The sequence below is a fragment of the Varroa destructor genome, unplaced genomic scaffold, assembly GCF_002443255.2.
Source record: "Varroa destructor unplaced genomic scaffold, Vdes_3.0 BEIS01000003.1, whole genome shotgun sequence".
Taxonomy (NCBI): Eukaryota; Metazoa; Arthropoda; class Arachnida; order Mesostigmata; family Varroidae; genus Varroa; species Varroa destructor.
This window is the reverse complement of record NW_019211456.1, coordinates 54285079-54298565: the sequence shown is the minus strand read 5'-3', so window position 1 is coordinate 54298565 and position 13487 is coordinate 54285079. Positions and strand designations below refer to the sequence as shown.

The 13487-nt window shown below is 36.4% G+C and overlaps 1 protein-coding gene across 7 annotated transcripts; it reads left to right on the top strand.

The window, feature by feature from the left end:
* Positions 1-208: 208 nt before the first annotated feature.
* LOC111247338 (histone acetyltransferase KAT6B-like) lies at positions 209-11935 on the top strand. Of its 7 annotated transcripts, none has more exons than XM_086983753.1 (6): positions 209-301; positions 2237-2443; positions 3148-3327; positions 4528-5074; positions 5399-5805; positions 6862-11935. In XM_086983753.1, the coding sequence occupies exons 2-6, from the start codon at positions 2345-2347 to the stop codon at positions 7819-7821; spliced, it is 2193 nt and encodes a 730-aa protein (XP_086839879.1). In that variant the 5' UTR covers positions 209-301; positions 2237-2344; the 3' UTR covers positions 7822-11935. The 7 variants fall into 7 exon arrangements, with proteins under 7 accessions (XP_086839879.1, XP_022653871.1, XP_022653872.1 ...); XM_022798136.2 differs by having other exon boundaries at positions 2237-2460; XM_022798137.2 differs by having other exon boundaries at positions 254-410.
* The last annotated feature ends 1552 nt before the right edge of the window (positions 11936-13487 follow it).

Sequence of the window (13487 nt, the reverse complement as noted above, 5' to 3'; positions counted from 1 at the left end):
TGCTCTGTATTTAGATTAAGTAGATTCACATATGAGTCTATCTAAAAAATGCATATTCACGATATAGTTTGAAATAATTGAACTCTTTGACTATCCATGATAAAAAATGTTACAAATTAATAGCTGTATACAGTCACGAATAATCCAATGTATTCAAATCTTGGCGGGCGGAATTTTGGCGCCAAATATTCAAAACCCCACAAGAGTGGCGCGCGCGAGATCAGTCTAACGAAGAATAGCGAATGTTGTTGTTGTGATGTGTTAAAGTTGTTATGAAAATGGCGGCGTTGTGATCAAGCAAGTAAATATCTGTTTTTGTGAACCTCAGAGTGGTTCCCTTGTCTTCTTAGACCATCTATTGGTTAATGCAGCACTAATACAATAGAATGATGAATGCAGACTAGCATTTGGTAAGCGCTAACGAGAAAATTTGTTCAGGGGTCAATGCGATGGCCTGGTCCGTGCTCTTGAGAAGAGCACTATTAAATATATTTGTTTTATACCTAAATTTACCAAATCATACATGCGAACAAATTCGATACATCAGAGAAATTATTTGGTCCCACCCTACTCAGAAGCAACAAGGGTAGTGAGCTATTCTTATCTTAATTCGAAAAATACAGAGTACTTTACTAATATTTGAGTAGTTGAACCGGCCAGATATGTTACTTTCTCTTGCGTTATTCGTTTCGACTTTGTCTTATTATTTTACTTACTTTTATGATATTTGTTTCGCATTCTTTCCTATGCTAACAAATTCGTTTGGGGTTATTTCGGGGTTCTCTATAAGTGCTACGGGTATGGAAAGTAGACAGCTGTCTCATAAAACTGACACCGTGTTCCAGGATGTAGTACAGTACATATACAGAATGTACATATATTCAATGCTGTAGATTACAGCAAATGTACGAAACGCAAATGAACTAATTTATTATATAATGTTTACTATAATATCCACAGAGTGAACGTAAAGAATCAGTTGATCTTTGCACTCAATTTTACATATGCCTGTTCATCTATGTCCACCACTGATTTGTTTTATTGAATTCTTTGAAGTCTTTGCCATGTGCGATGGTGTATCAAAGGAGTAGACTTTTTTTAGTATCCGAGTGTGAGCCAACTAAGCTGTACGTTGTGCAGTGGCACCGGGATTTATAGAAACAATTTTAGTTTGCCCTTTGATTGAAAGCTACAGATGTTCTCAACAACAGCTTTTATTTATACAGAACGCATCCTCGAAAGTTGCGCGCAGCGTCCGTTATATCGTTATTCGTTATCCCTCTATCCCAACCGTCCGCTTGTAACGAAACTTTTTCACAATTTTCAAATCAAAATGTTTCACGTAAGCTTGATCGTTCTTTAACATATCAAAAAAGCTTTCTTCTGTTTGATTTACTTAAGGAAAGTACACATTAGTGTCCGTCAAGTTTATTTCACGCAAATGAAATAAACTTGAGCAATTTATCTTTCAAGTCTCTCCATTTGTATCGCGTCCAAGCAGTGTGGCAGCAATAATCTGGACTTCTTTACGCTCTACTATATTTTACATTCGATTTATATTTAATTTTCTATCGTATAATTCTGAATACATGGCTGTAGGTCATCAGTTTTATATTTGAATGAAACGTGCTTGAGGTCATAGTAATGATAGGTTTCATTCACAATTCTGCGTTACTGTGTGATCAATGTAATAATAACTTTTCCTGTCGTCCTTTAGTTAATTTTAATCTTCTCATTTATAGCTATCTTATGTACTGGCTTGAAAACGCAGGACACGCAGTTCTGCACTAACATTCAGGTACTTTAAAAGCGTGAAAACTAGGAGATGACAACTCTTGAGTATTGGGAAAATCGTCTGCATGTCAAGAATACGTGTGTGGAGATCAATAAGATACATTTTTAAAACCCGAAACTTAAAAACTATTACAAATTTAATTTAAAACGCCTGTTCATCCTATAATTTTGCAACATTTTTTTCTATGTCTAAAACATCTGCAGAATGTGTTTGTTGCGATGTTATTTAAACTTTTTTTTATATATGTATATTTTTTTATAGCTTCTTGGCATTTTCAATTAGATACACGCGTGGTTTACATTAGTTTAATATTTACACTTATGTGTATGTTTCTATTAACTTTCATAAAAATTATTTCATTATTGTTGTTTTAGGGTCCATAGAAGCGTAATTTAGAGATATACAAGTGATTTTAGAATAACTGTCACTTTAAAACTTCAGGTTTGTGGCTACATTGAGTCGATGCAAACGCTAGTGTAAAGATGGTCACGCGGCGATCGCAGTGCCCTCTCGGACCGACGGAGGCTATTCAAACCACTCATCTATTGAATGGACATCATTACCGAAGGACCACAAGGGCATCCTTACCAAAGAAAAATATTTCATTACTTATTAATCATCCCACTCCGCAGCATCACATCCAAAATAGTATGAACAATAACAAGGTAACCTAATCTCTTTTAACAGCGTATGTTTTAATTCCATTTGAATCAAACTTTATTAAAGAACAGATATAAATCTCCAATAAATATGATTTATAAAAATCCGACATAGTGGGAAGCACTAACGGGTAGTCGAAGCTTTAAAAGCCCGTATTTGTTTAACATAATGAAGCCTTCATGATTAAAAAATCCTGTGTTCCCAATCTTCCTCAAATAAAGGTTTATTTTTGGCATTTTCAGCAGTGCCAGATCGCCTTAGGATAAAAAAATAACAGATAAAGTGAACAAAAAATAAAAATGCACAAAATAACGTTTCATTGCTGGAAAAAACGTGCAATCATAACTGATTTGAGTAATATGCAACACTCCTAAGAGTCTTATGTGGACGCTGTCTAATAATATTGGTGGTGTTTGTAAACATGTTGAATTTAAGTTACCTGAGAAAGAAGACTCCCTTGGCCCAACTTTTGGATCATTCAGTTCCCCAGATAGGAGCAACCTGCCGTAATTTAAGGCAATACGCGGTCTTGAACCCAGTTTGCCAGAGTGGTAAGCGGCCAAGTTACGACTACTCTATCTACGAGGAAGTTTGTGATCGCTAGCTGCGGGCTGTCAAAACTTAGATTGTAAATAATCATTGAAGCTTTCTAATATTTATTACGCAAAAACTGTTCTGCTTTTGCGGAGAAGGTAGGCGAAGACGTAGCAAAATTGAATCAGGCCGAGTTACACGGAAATGTCAGTGTCAAATCGATGCATGGACGAAAAAGGCGCGACCGTATCGAAAAGACTGAGAATAAAGTCAAGTATGAACAGTCGTTGCAATATCACGGAAAACATCAGCACCAACTCAAGCAAGAACGTCAAGAGGTGAGATTCAAGAAAAGTTGACCTTTGAATCTATTTTCTAATACCTTTGCACTTTTTTATCCGCTCGAAGGCAGTGTTTTAGTCTCTTTAAATAAACAAGTTTAATCCAAATAACCTAATGATAATTATTTTATTATCGAAAATTCCCGAAATAACCGCCGCACAAAACACTTTTTTTAATATAAGCTGACTTTCTCTTTGTAGGTATTACACTTGTAGAAAATCAGTTATGTTAATCATCATGTCTGTTAGCCAAAAAGTTTCCAAGAGAGACTGCATCTTATATGTTTGCCTACTGAGTATATTAAGCAGTGTTTATTAATTGCGTTTTCTCTAGAATTGTCTAGTGCTGGAAACACGTTTCGGAGGCGGCTAAGGGTTTTTTATTGTTGAGACAAAGTAGTTTTTTTAGTTGTTTGGATTTTAGGCTACAAAGTAATTCGAAAATCTACATAGGAATTATTGAAGTGCCATTATAGTTTAAGTATGTTAATTTTATTGCGGGATCATAGAAATTTACGCCTCAGGTTACAAGGCACTGCATTTCAATACCGTCTTCATTTCGGTATTTATAGATGTCAAAAAGAAACTACCGCAACAGCCGAAAATATATATACTGTGAGCAAAGAGGATTGCTCGAGTATGGCTTAGTAAGTTCAAAGATATCAGTACGGGCCTAGAGAACACACCTCGATTCTGTCGATGTTGTGAAGAAATCTAATTGCTAAACAATATGAGAACAATTTGACAATTTGAGAATGTGATATGTATCTACACGGCGAAACGTCGGTCGTAAAAAGGTGGTGCAGGTCAAACTCGTGTATCCCACAAGAGTGGAGTGTATGTTACCAAAACCAACATTCCTCTTAGCTTCAAAATCCCTGTCATTGACAGTGCTCGTGTCCCGATTTGTTGCAGCAGTCTTTATAAATTTAGGATAAACGTCGAAAATACGTTTTATGAAATGTACCAAAAATGGTCATATTTTTTCGTTCACAAAATTCTCTTTTCTGCGAAATTTTGAATTCACCGCGACAAATTTGCAAAGGGTGTTTTATTATTGTAATTTTTAGCCAGTAGACAATCCTGATTTAAAAATAAAAGCAGCTAAATAAAACTACTTGTTATAACTTAATTATAGTGTTTTTAATACAAGTAGTTTACATAAAACATTATAAATTAAATTTTTTTGAATTTTAGTCGATCGAATCGAAGGACGTTATTTTAATGTCGACAATCCCGACAGAGCCACCGCGAAAAGGACGCCCATCGCGCCACACTGATGAAGTGCAACAAGCTCCTGCTACACCAGTGACGCCTGTGAAACGCCGTGCTGTTGTTAGCGAGTCGGCTGCTGTCGGGGCCGGAAACTGTCCGGGGGCAGATACTCCCAAACGGCGAAAAACATCTGATGAGTTCCCTCTTCTGCCAGTATGTGCTATTTGTGCGCAACCCGATTCCAGACGCAGTCCGCGTCCTCCTGAGCTTGTTTTTTGCGCTGAATGTGAAACACGTTGTGCGCATCCTTTTTGCTTAGGCGCCGCCCTTAACGACGATAGTGAAAGTTCTACTGCAGGAGGAGGAAAAGGAGCTAGTAGAAGCACTCGATACCAATGGCGCTGTCCCCAGTGTCGCTTATGTGTTGTTTGCAACCAACCCGAAGGTCCACATATTTTTTATGCTTGTTCAGCGTGTTCCAATGGGGTGCATAAACAATGCATTACAGGGCAAACTTCACCAGCAAAAGGTGCGTGTCAGTTGTTAGCGACAACTTCTAAAATTATTAAGTTGTGTAATTTAAGTTCATGGCATGCATCCACTTATAAGTCTAGCCACCACTTCAGTCTTTGTCGTGTAAAGTACACCAACCTACCTTAATAAAGGTAAAACATGTTCATATCTATTGATGGGGGCAGCTTGGTATAATTGCTGAATAATATATTATAGTCTTCTTAGGTAAAGTCGATTTCCAATATCGCTCATACCAACGCTTATCAGTTAAGAAAAAAGCTGAGCTTCCATATATGAATAGCTACGAAGCTTGACATCCCTTTCCTGTACTTTTTAATAGGAATGCGGTGCGCTCGATGCATTAAGGGCTGTGAGAGTCGTGTAAAAACTCCCAGTATCAGTGTTAATGCATCGAGGCGTCGTGCGCCTGGAGGCCGAGGAGGTGAATGTGCAATGGAGTTAAAGGCCAGACGGAGGCGTGGTCGACTAAATCAAGACCGTCGCTGCTTCAATAACAACCCAACTGAGGAAGAACTGAGTCAATGTTTGCCCGATTCAGATTCAAGTAGTCGAAATTTAAACGGATCTACTGGCGTGGAATTGAGGTTAGGAGAAGAAGAAAGTCCGATGAAAAGGGCTCAACGGCAGAAGGAGCGACTTAAGGCACTACAGCTATGTCGTATGGAAAGGGGTGATGGACACGTGCCTCAGGTGGATTTGGATATGTTTCATCAGGCGCAGGCTAAGGCATGTACATGGAACAATCGTCGCATTTCGTAACTAGCGTTTGCCTTCGAGCTAACACTTTGCTCGTAGATGTTCTCAGAAAGAAAAGCCTGATTATAATCGATACCTTTTTATCCTTTCCCGTTTATAACATAAAAGTATTAAATTTTCTTTCCTATGATGCTAAAGAGGATTTTAAAGAAGAAGAGAAAACTAGGAAAGTAACTATATTGCTTACTAACAAATGTTTGCAGTGAACTAGATAATGCGAAAACCACAAACTGAAATCTGTTACATGTCTGTTCGTAGAATCTTCGGAACGGTAGAAGGCGTTCCACCAATTAATTGAAATATTTTCACCATAATAAACGTTGTCGTAAATTATCATGGCGATATTTCCTTGCAGTTAGAAAACCAATAACCATATATATATATATATATCCAAGAAAGTCTTAGGTGCTTCTTCATCATAATCATAAAGGATACTTTCCTTTCCCAAACTTCCTTTGACGAGGATATTACTTCTTCTAAAAAGGAAAACGTATCAACAAAGAAGTTTAATTACATATTCTATGAATAGGTGTAGGACCATGGATATCCAAAGTGCCTAAAAGAAGGTCTTGCGTATTCCAGCAAAATGGCACACGTGTGGTTGGTTGCTTGAGAATATGAGCATGCTCTGAAATGACTTTATATGGCCGCAGTACAACCTAGATTACAATCAGCTGAAGTACTATGTATGAAGCTCTGTCAAACAAGAGTCTAACAAGTCTCAGTGTGACAACATCAGTTCATTTACCCGTGCCGTCAAGAACAGGTTTGCAGAATCGCAAAGAAAACGTTTGAAACGACCTTCTGAGCGGTTTAGTTCTCAAATCACAGTTGTAGTCGCGGTGAATGGTCATTAAGAATGATGCTCTTAGATCATGCAAAAATTTCGCCAAAATCTATGTTCTTGCTTAGAAACAGTTTTAAAATCGGGATTTAGTATACATCCTTAAAAGAGTTTAGGTTTGATAAGTTGAGCGATATTAAAATATGATATCTGTTTGGTTGTTCGTTTCATTGTGATTTCAGGTGAAGTGTAAAAGCGTCGATGCTTCTAGAATTCAGTCGATACAATTAGGAAAGTTTCTTATTCGAACTTGGTATAACTCTCCGTATCCTCAGGAGTATCAACAGCTTGAAACGCTTTATCTTTGTGAGTTCTGTCTCAAGTATATGAGTTCTGATGTCATTTTGCGCCGACACCTTTCCAAATGCCCATGGAGACATCCACCAGGTGACGAAATCTACCGCCAAGGACGCCTATCATTTTTTGAGGTTGACGGTGAAAGTCAGAAGGCGTATTGTCAAAACCTATGCTTACTAGCTAAATTATTTCTGGATCACAAGACACTTTACTTTGATGTGGAACCTTTCTTGTTTTACTGTTTAACAATGTATGACAGCACGGGATGCCACCTAGTTGGATACTTTTCCAAAGAGAAAAACTCATTTCTTAATTACAATGTCAGTTGTATTCTCACCATTCCCGCCTACCAGCGTCAGGGATTTGGCCGCTTTCTCATCGATTTCAGCTACCTTCTCACGAGGAGTGAGGGCAAGGTCGGCTCACCTGAAAAACCACTCAGCGATCTTGGTCTTATAAGCTATCGGGCATATTGGAGATCGGTGATACTTGGTGTGCTTGAGAACTACCAAGGCTCCTGCATATCGATCAGGGAAATCTCGCAGGTTACCGCCATACAGCCATATGACATTGTGAGCACCTTGCAGCTGTTAGGCGTTATAAAGTATTGGAAGGGTCAACATGTCATTATGAAGTCGACGATTCAGCAAAAGAGTGCCTCAGCGGATGTGGAAGTCACACATGCGTCGCCAACTAAGAAAAAAATCACCGCCACCAGCCGACGTAAAAAAAACATAGCGATTACGGATTCCACAAGTACTCGCGTAGCACCTTTAAAATCAGATGAGAGCTGCTTGGTGTGGATTCCGTATGGCAAACGAGAGAAAAGACTCGACGTTGCGTGAATTCGAAGTAAACCCTTTGCAAAGAGTAAAATCATTTGACAGAGCTGTTTAGATTGGTCCGGTGAATGTAGGTAATATTCTAGAAACTAGAAAACAAGCAAAATTACAAGTCCCTCTTAGGGTGTCTCACCCATTTGATTCGTTCTCTGTCTATAGAACTTTACACTTAGCATATGTGTACGTGTGTTCATGTAAGAATCAATGAAATGCAAACAAATTATATAAATACGGAATGACTGACCTTTGAGGTTTGGTTTGTATATTAGTATTTAGTACTATTAGTTGTCAGTCATTCAAAATGGATCTACAGACAGTAATTAATTAGATTGTAGTACTGTTCAAGTTACTCTTCATGAAAACCAATTACGAAAATAACACCCAGACAAACTGTTTCAATAGTAAAGTGTTGGAGTGTTACTAGAAAACCACTTTTATATGTACTCACTTTTGGAGTTCGTAGATATGCGAAGTCTCAAATGGATAAAGGTTGATCTATGTAATTGTAGTCAGCGGTTGTATCATATTACGCGGCAGAATGTCTCTTTAGGTCACAACCAGATCATCTATGGATCTCTCAGGCCTTCTGTTTTGCAGCAGTTTTTTTGTTCTCGGTAACATGAAAAGAACGAGGTACCTAATCATAATTGTAGATACGAATTCTAGTTAGAGTACCTTATATTAAATGAGTAAAAGAAGCTCATTTATTGGTTTTTCTATGATTCTAATATAAAAGACTAAAGAACGTTTACACAATTTTCTTTTTGGAAACATTTGAGATTGGCTATGGCGAAATGAAAATCTGTCCGTTTACCATTACGTCGTACCAGGTTATATCTCATGTATTGCCAACAAGAAAAACGTTTGAAACTGAATTCCTCATGCTCAAGTATTTCACATAACCATAGTAAAAACACGAAATGCCAACGAAAACTTCTTTTATAAAAGAATTTACTTTGACATTCTAATAATATATAGATAATCCTGTTTTGAAAGTCCAAATGGGTTACGTTTCAAATTCTTCAATAAAACATTTTAATGGAACTCAGTCCAACGAAAAGTAATGTTAGCGATGCTCATTAAGATTTACGGCAAAAGTTCAATTCAATATTGTAGCGTTTGCTCTGGTTATTATTAAAATATCACAAAAGGCTATTTCTATTTCGTGGCTTATCTTGAGTTAATATCACAAATATGACAGTAATGATCAAAGAGTGTCCCTTAAATTAGTTGACTGGTATCAGTCAAGCCAGTAGAATAAGTTATAATGTATGTAAATGTGGATACTTTTATCTACAATTTAATTCTTAACCTAAACCTAATAAAAGTTGAGTTGTTTGTTCCATAAAGTTTAGCATACGGTACCTCTTCAACGCTCGTATATTATAGCTTATTAATACTACATTTCTGGTGAAGCTATGCGGTATATACTCATCTAAAGAATGCCTCCGGTGCGCTCGTTATGGTTGCAGAAGTATATTAGGGCCCATAGATGAATTGAACGAACACACATTTTCTTGCTTTTGTGGACACATTTTTATACTGTTCAAATGAAACAAAAACAGGAGTAAGAGAAGGATATTGATATAATACTAATTATAATTTTAAACTAAGTGTGCAATATCTAAAATACACGGCATAATTTTTATCGTTTAATAGTATAGTGCCCTGTATATATAAATAGAACGAAAAATGAACCACCTCAAAACAAAATAAAAAGCCTTTACAAAAGAAATTAACTATCACTACTTAAAACTAGTGGATGTGAGCAACCGTGGTGTACGCCTCGGCGACATGCAAACATGTTTCGTCCTTTTTGTATGAAAATGTAACCGTGCTAACTAAACTATACGCAGATGAGGTAAAAATGATGGAAAAAATGGATATAGGTTCATAACTTCAGTAGAGAGTATTGCTTGTAAGTAAAATAGAATTCGACAGGAATCGGCAGAGAGGCACATGTTATTACTTCAGTTGGAACTTTATTATGTTACCGTGCCAGAATTGATTGCTTTAAGGACCAACGAAAATGGATTATGATGACTAAGGAAGATCGGCATACGTATACTATACAGCCATTTCCGTATTCACACTTTTCCTATAGGTTTGGAATTGAAACACCTAGGAAGTGGAGAAATAACATTGGCCAATGTCTTCCCATAGCTTAGTCGCAAAGTTTTCGTCGAAGCAGTGCGCTAAACTAAGTGTATGAGTCGACAAGTTGCTCTAATAGTTATAATAGATGTGCGCATTGAAGTTTCGCGAGATGCTAAAAATAGGCGATTTTGACTCTTTACTTACTTTTTTATGTATCGGTTTTGCACTTGCCTATTATATTAAGCATATATCCATTCTCATGTATTTAATCATTATCTACACAGGTTTTTCTACATACAATCATCTGTATAATTTCTCTAACTGTAGGCCTACTTCTTCTGAGACCGTAAGCCTATTTTTGTATTACACACTCCTGCATTTGTATACAAAATTTCATAAAAGAAATAGTCGACATTTAAACAAATCAGAAACTACAAATATTTCGAAATGGTCTTATGACCCTGTTATTTATTTAAGCCATTCTAGGGCCGATTAAGCTAACAGCAACGACGCTTAAAGTTTTTGCTATGACACTTCATAGATGAGTAGGTATAGGGTTTTAATTGCTATCTCTGATTAACCTCGAATGTTCAAAACGTATCTTATTGAAGGGAATGGTCAGCGATGAAAAACCTCGGGACATTATTGCGACTATTGAATAATAATTCAGTGGAAAAAGAGGCCAAAAATTTGAGACTTATTTTACAAATAAGCATTTTTCGTTTACGATGACCTAAGTTTGGACAGACTTTTAAGATGGAATACACACTTTATTGAGTTCAAGGTATAGGATCCTTGGAGTCTGAAGAAAATCTTTGAAGGATAGCAAAAAAATAACAAAATCCACCATCTATTGCGTAAACATATAATGATACACACATCATCTGCTTGTGTGCGGCCGAGGGTGAGTGAATGCGTATGCTTTGTCGATTTTAAATCATACCAAACGGCGGCAATTCATAAGTTAAGCTATTAGATATTTATTTGTATCTTGGTGATATATTGATTATTTAATATAAAACAATAGAATGTATATACATGCAAATAAATATTATACGGAAAAAAAAATATATATATATACACATAATGCAATGTTTTTGTTTCATCTATGATTTATCTCATCACCTAAGAATAGGCAACCGAAGCTTATTAAAAAGCGTTGATAAATGACAAGGAAATATCAGTGTAACTCCGAAAATATTATGAATTCTGAAGCACGTGACTACGGATATATGGACAGTTCTATGTACATATGACATATACTAAAACATATACCTACGGCATATAAGTTAACTATTTTTAACATGTTGTAGATTTTTAACCTAAAATGAAAGTTCACGGCCTAGCGTTCGGAAGCTCAGAATCATAGCTTCTTAACGTTATCCCGATGGCATGAAGCAGCAACTTCGTGAAATGATCTTTTTGGCCTAAACTGAAGCGCACTTTTCAAACATTACAAAAATTGGAGTACTTACGTATATATACTAGGTTTCCCTGACGTATCATTCTCTTTGGTATTCCAACAAAAAAAAGCGTTTTGTTTTGTCAATCTGCAATGAGCAAGCCCATATTACATTGCTATAACCACAAGACTACGTTATTATAACAACTGCAATATGCAAAAAATATGCAAGTGCATTTGTTTCAATAACTTAATGTTAATTTATTTGTCCTGATATAAGGTGCCAATGTATACATCTAAATATGTAATTATTCACCATTATACAGGCCTGTAGAACATGTCTGCTTTTAATTTATTTGGTGTTGGCTAGAGTTCTTAAGAATTTTATGAGTTAACTGTAGTATTTTGAACAGAGTTAAGTTCGCACAAAGTTATGGAGTGTGCTGTTATATTGTTTTACAATTGTAGTAACGTGTACACCGAACCAAGCAACCGTCTGCATCTATGGATGTAAATAAATCGTAACAGAATTAGAAAACATAGGTTATACAATATAATTATACCAGCTGTCACTATATCGACGAGACGTTCTAATAAATTTAATCAAAAAAGGATGAAGTAGATTGTTTTTATTACGGAAAATTTATTTAATATATACACCTATTAAAGCATTTGCTAAAGAATGGTTCCGATTCGGGGCCTAAAGCGTTCTCAAATTAGCACTAAAACTTCGTTCTCTGAAATTGGAAATAACCTTTTAGTTTAGGCCTAAAGTGCGTCTACACTCACTGAAGCGTCTCCTAAACATGCCACACTTAAAAACCCAATGGACCTAAGTTTTCAGCTGACAGTAGGTAAGCAATTCGAAAAAGGCCCTAGATAACCAAAGGACGAAAAAAGTTCAGAAAGGACAAATCATTGGAAGTAAGGCCTTTTTATGGGCTCCCAGGCAGTCGCATTTTTATGCATTATAATTCCACTATAAAATGACACTTTGTTCCTCTATGACGGATTTTTTAGCTATATCTAGTTAATCCTTCTACTGTACATACTATTTTGTAACTGAAATGTCGATGAGGACTCATCCAGCGCGAAGACATTAGACAAGAGCTAATATTTTCTCGTATTCCGAAATAAATCTCTTGCGTGGGCCATGAGTTCGTGTCTGTTTTAGTTGGGAAAGAAAAGAAGCGCACTTCTAAGCAGTGAATGACGGGTAAATACAGGGCTGCCAAGACAAACATTCTAATATGTGTTCAAATCTAAAATTTCTGCTATATATAATAGTCTAATAAATATATCACAAAGAAGTTATTGGGAAATAAATTTGTTCGAATTTGTACAACGTATCTGTTAGGTTATTAGAGGCTAATACGGCGGACTTTGAAATTCAATAAGTTTTGATTTACGCGCGTTTAGCAGAAGCAATGTTGCTTAGTAAATGTGCTAGTCTAGAAATGTACGAGTAAAGATCAATTGAGTTTACTCCAAAAGTAATAAGTTCAGGAGGAAAAGTATCTCTTACTCTTAATAATGGTCATGTTTTTGTCTTTGGAAGACCACAGCGCTGTATAAATTTTTCGAGGATTGAATAAAACTAAATAAAAATAAAAATGATAGTTCAGGAGTCTTTAGACGAAGAAACATATAAAAATACGTGAATAGTGCGACTATTTCAAAAACGAAGGTTGAAATGCTGAAAACAGAGCCAGGAACTAGCGTTATTCGAAGGCTCGGGGCAACACTCATGTGACTATAATTGCAGTACCATCTAATCCACGACACTTGATATTCGGGATGAAGAAGCTCTTTCAGAGCTTATGAGTGGTCAGCTATCTAGTTATATGTCCCGATATGGTGAACTCTGTAGTAATTTAGACGAATCTAAATGAATACACGTTTGACTCAAAGGACAAGAACTAATTGTTTCAATCGAACCTTTTGTTGAAAGCAGAGCTTGGAGTCTAAGAGTTGTGACAGCAAAGACTGCAACATGTCATGGAATTATAATCCAAATACTGAAAATGCGGAAACTGAGTAAAAAAGGATTCCTCATGAAGTGAGTTGGAAATAAACGTGATGCGTTACAGGTTCAATTTGCGAAACTTTAATTAACAAAAAAAACACAGCTCAATCTCTGCCGCCAGCCGAGGAGGGATGAAGCGAGAGA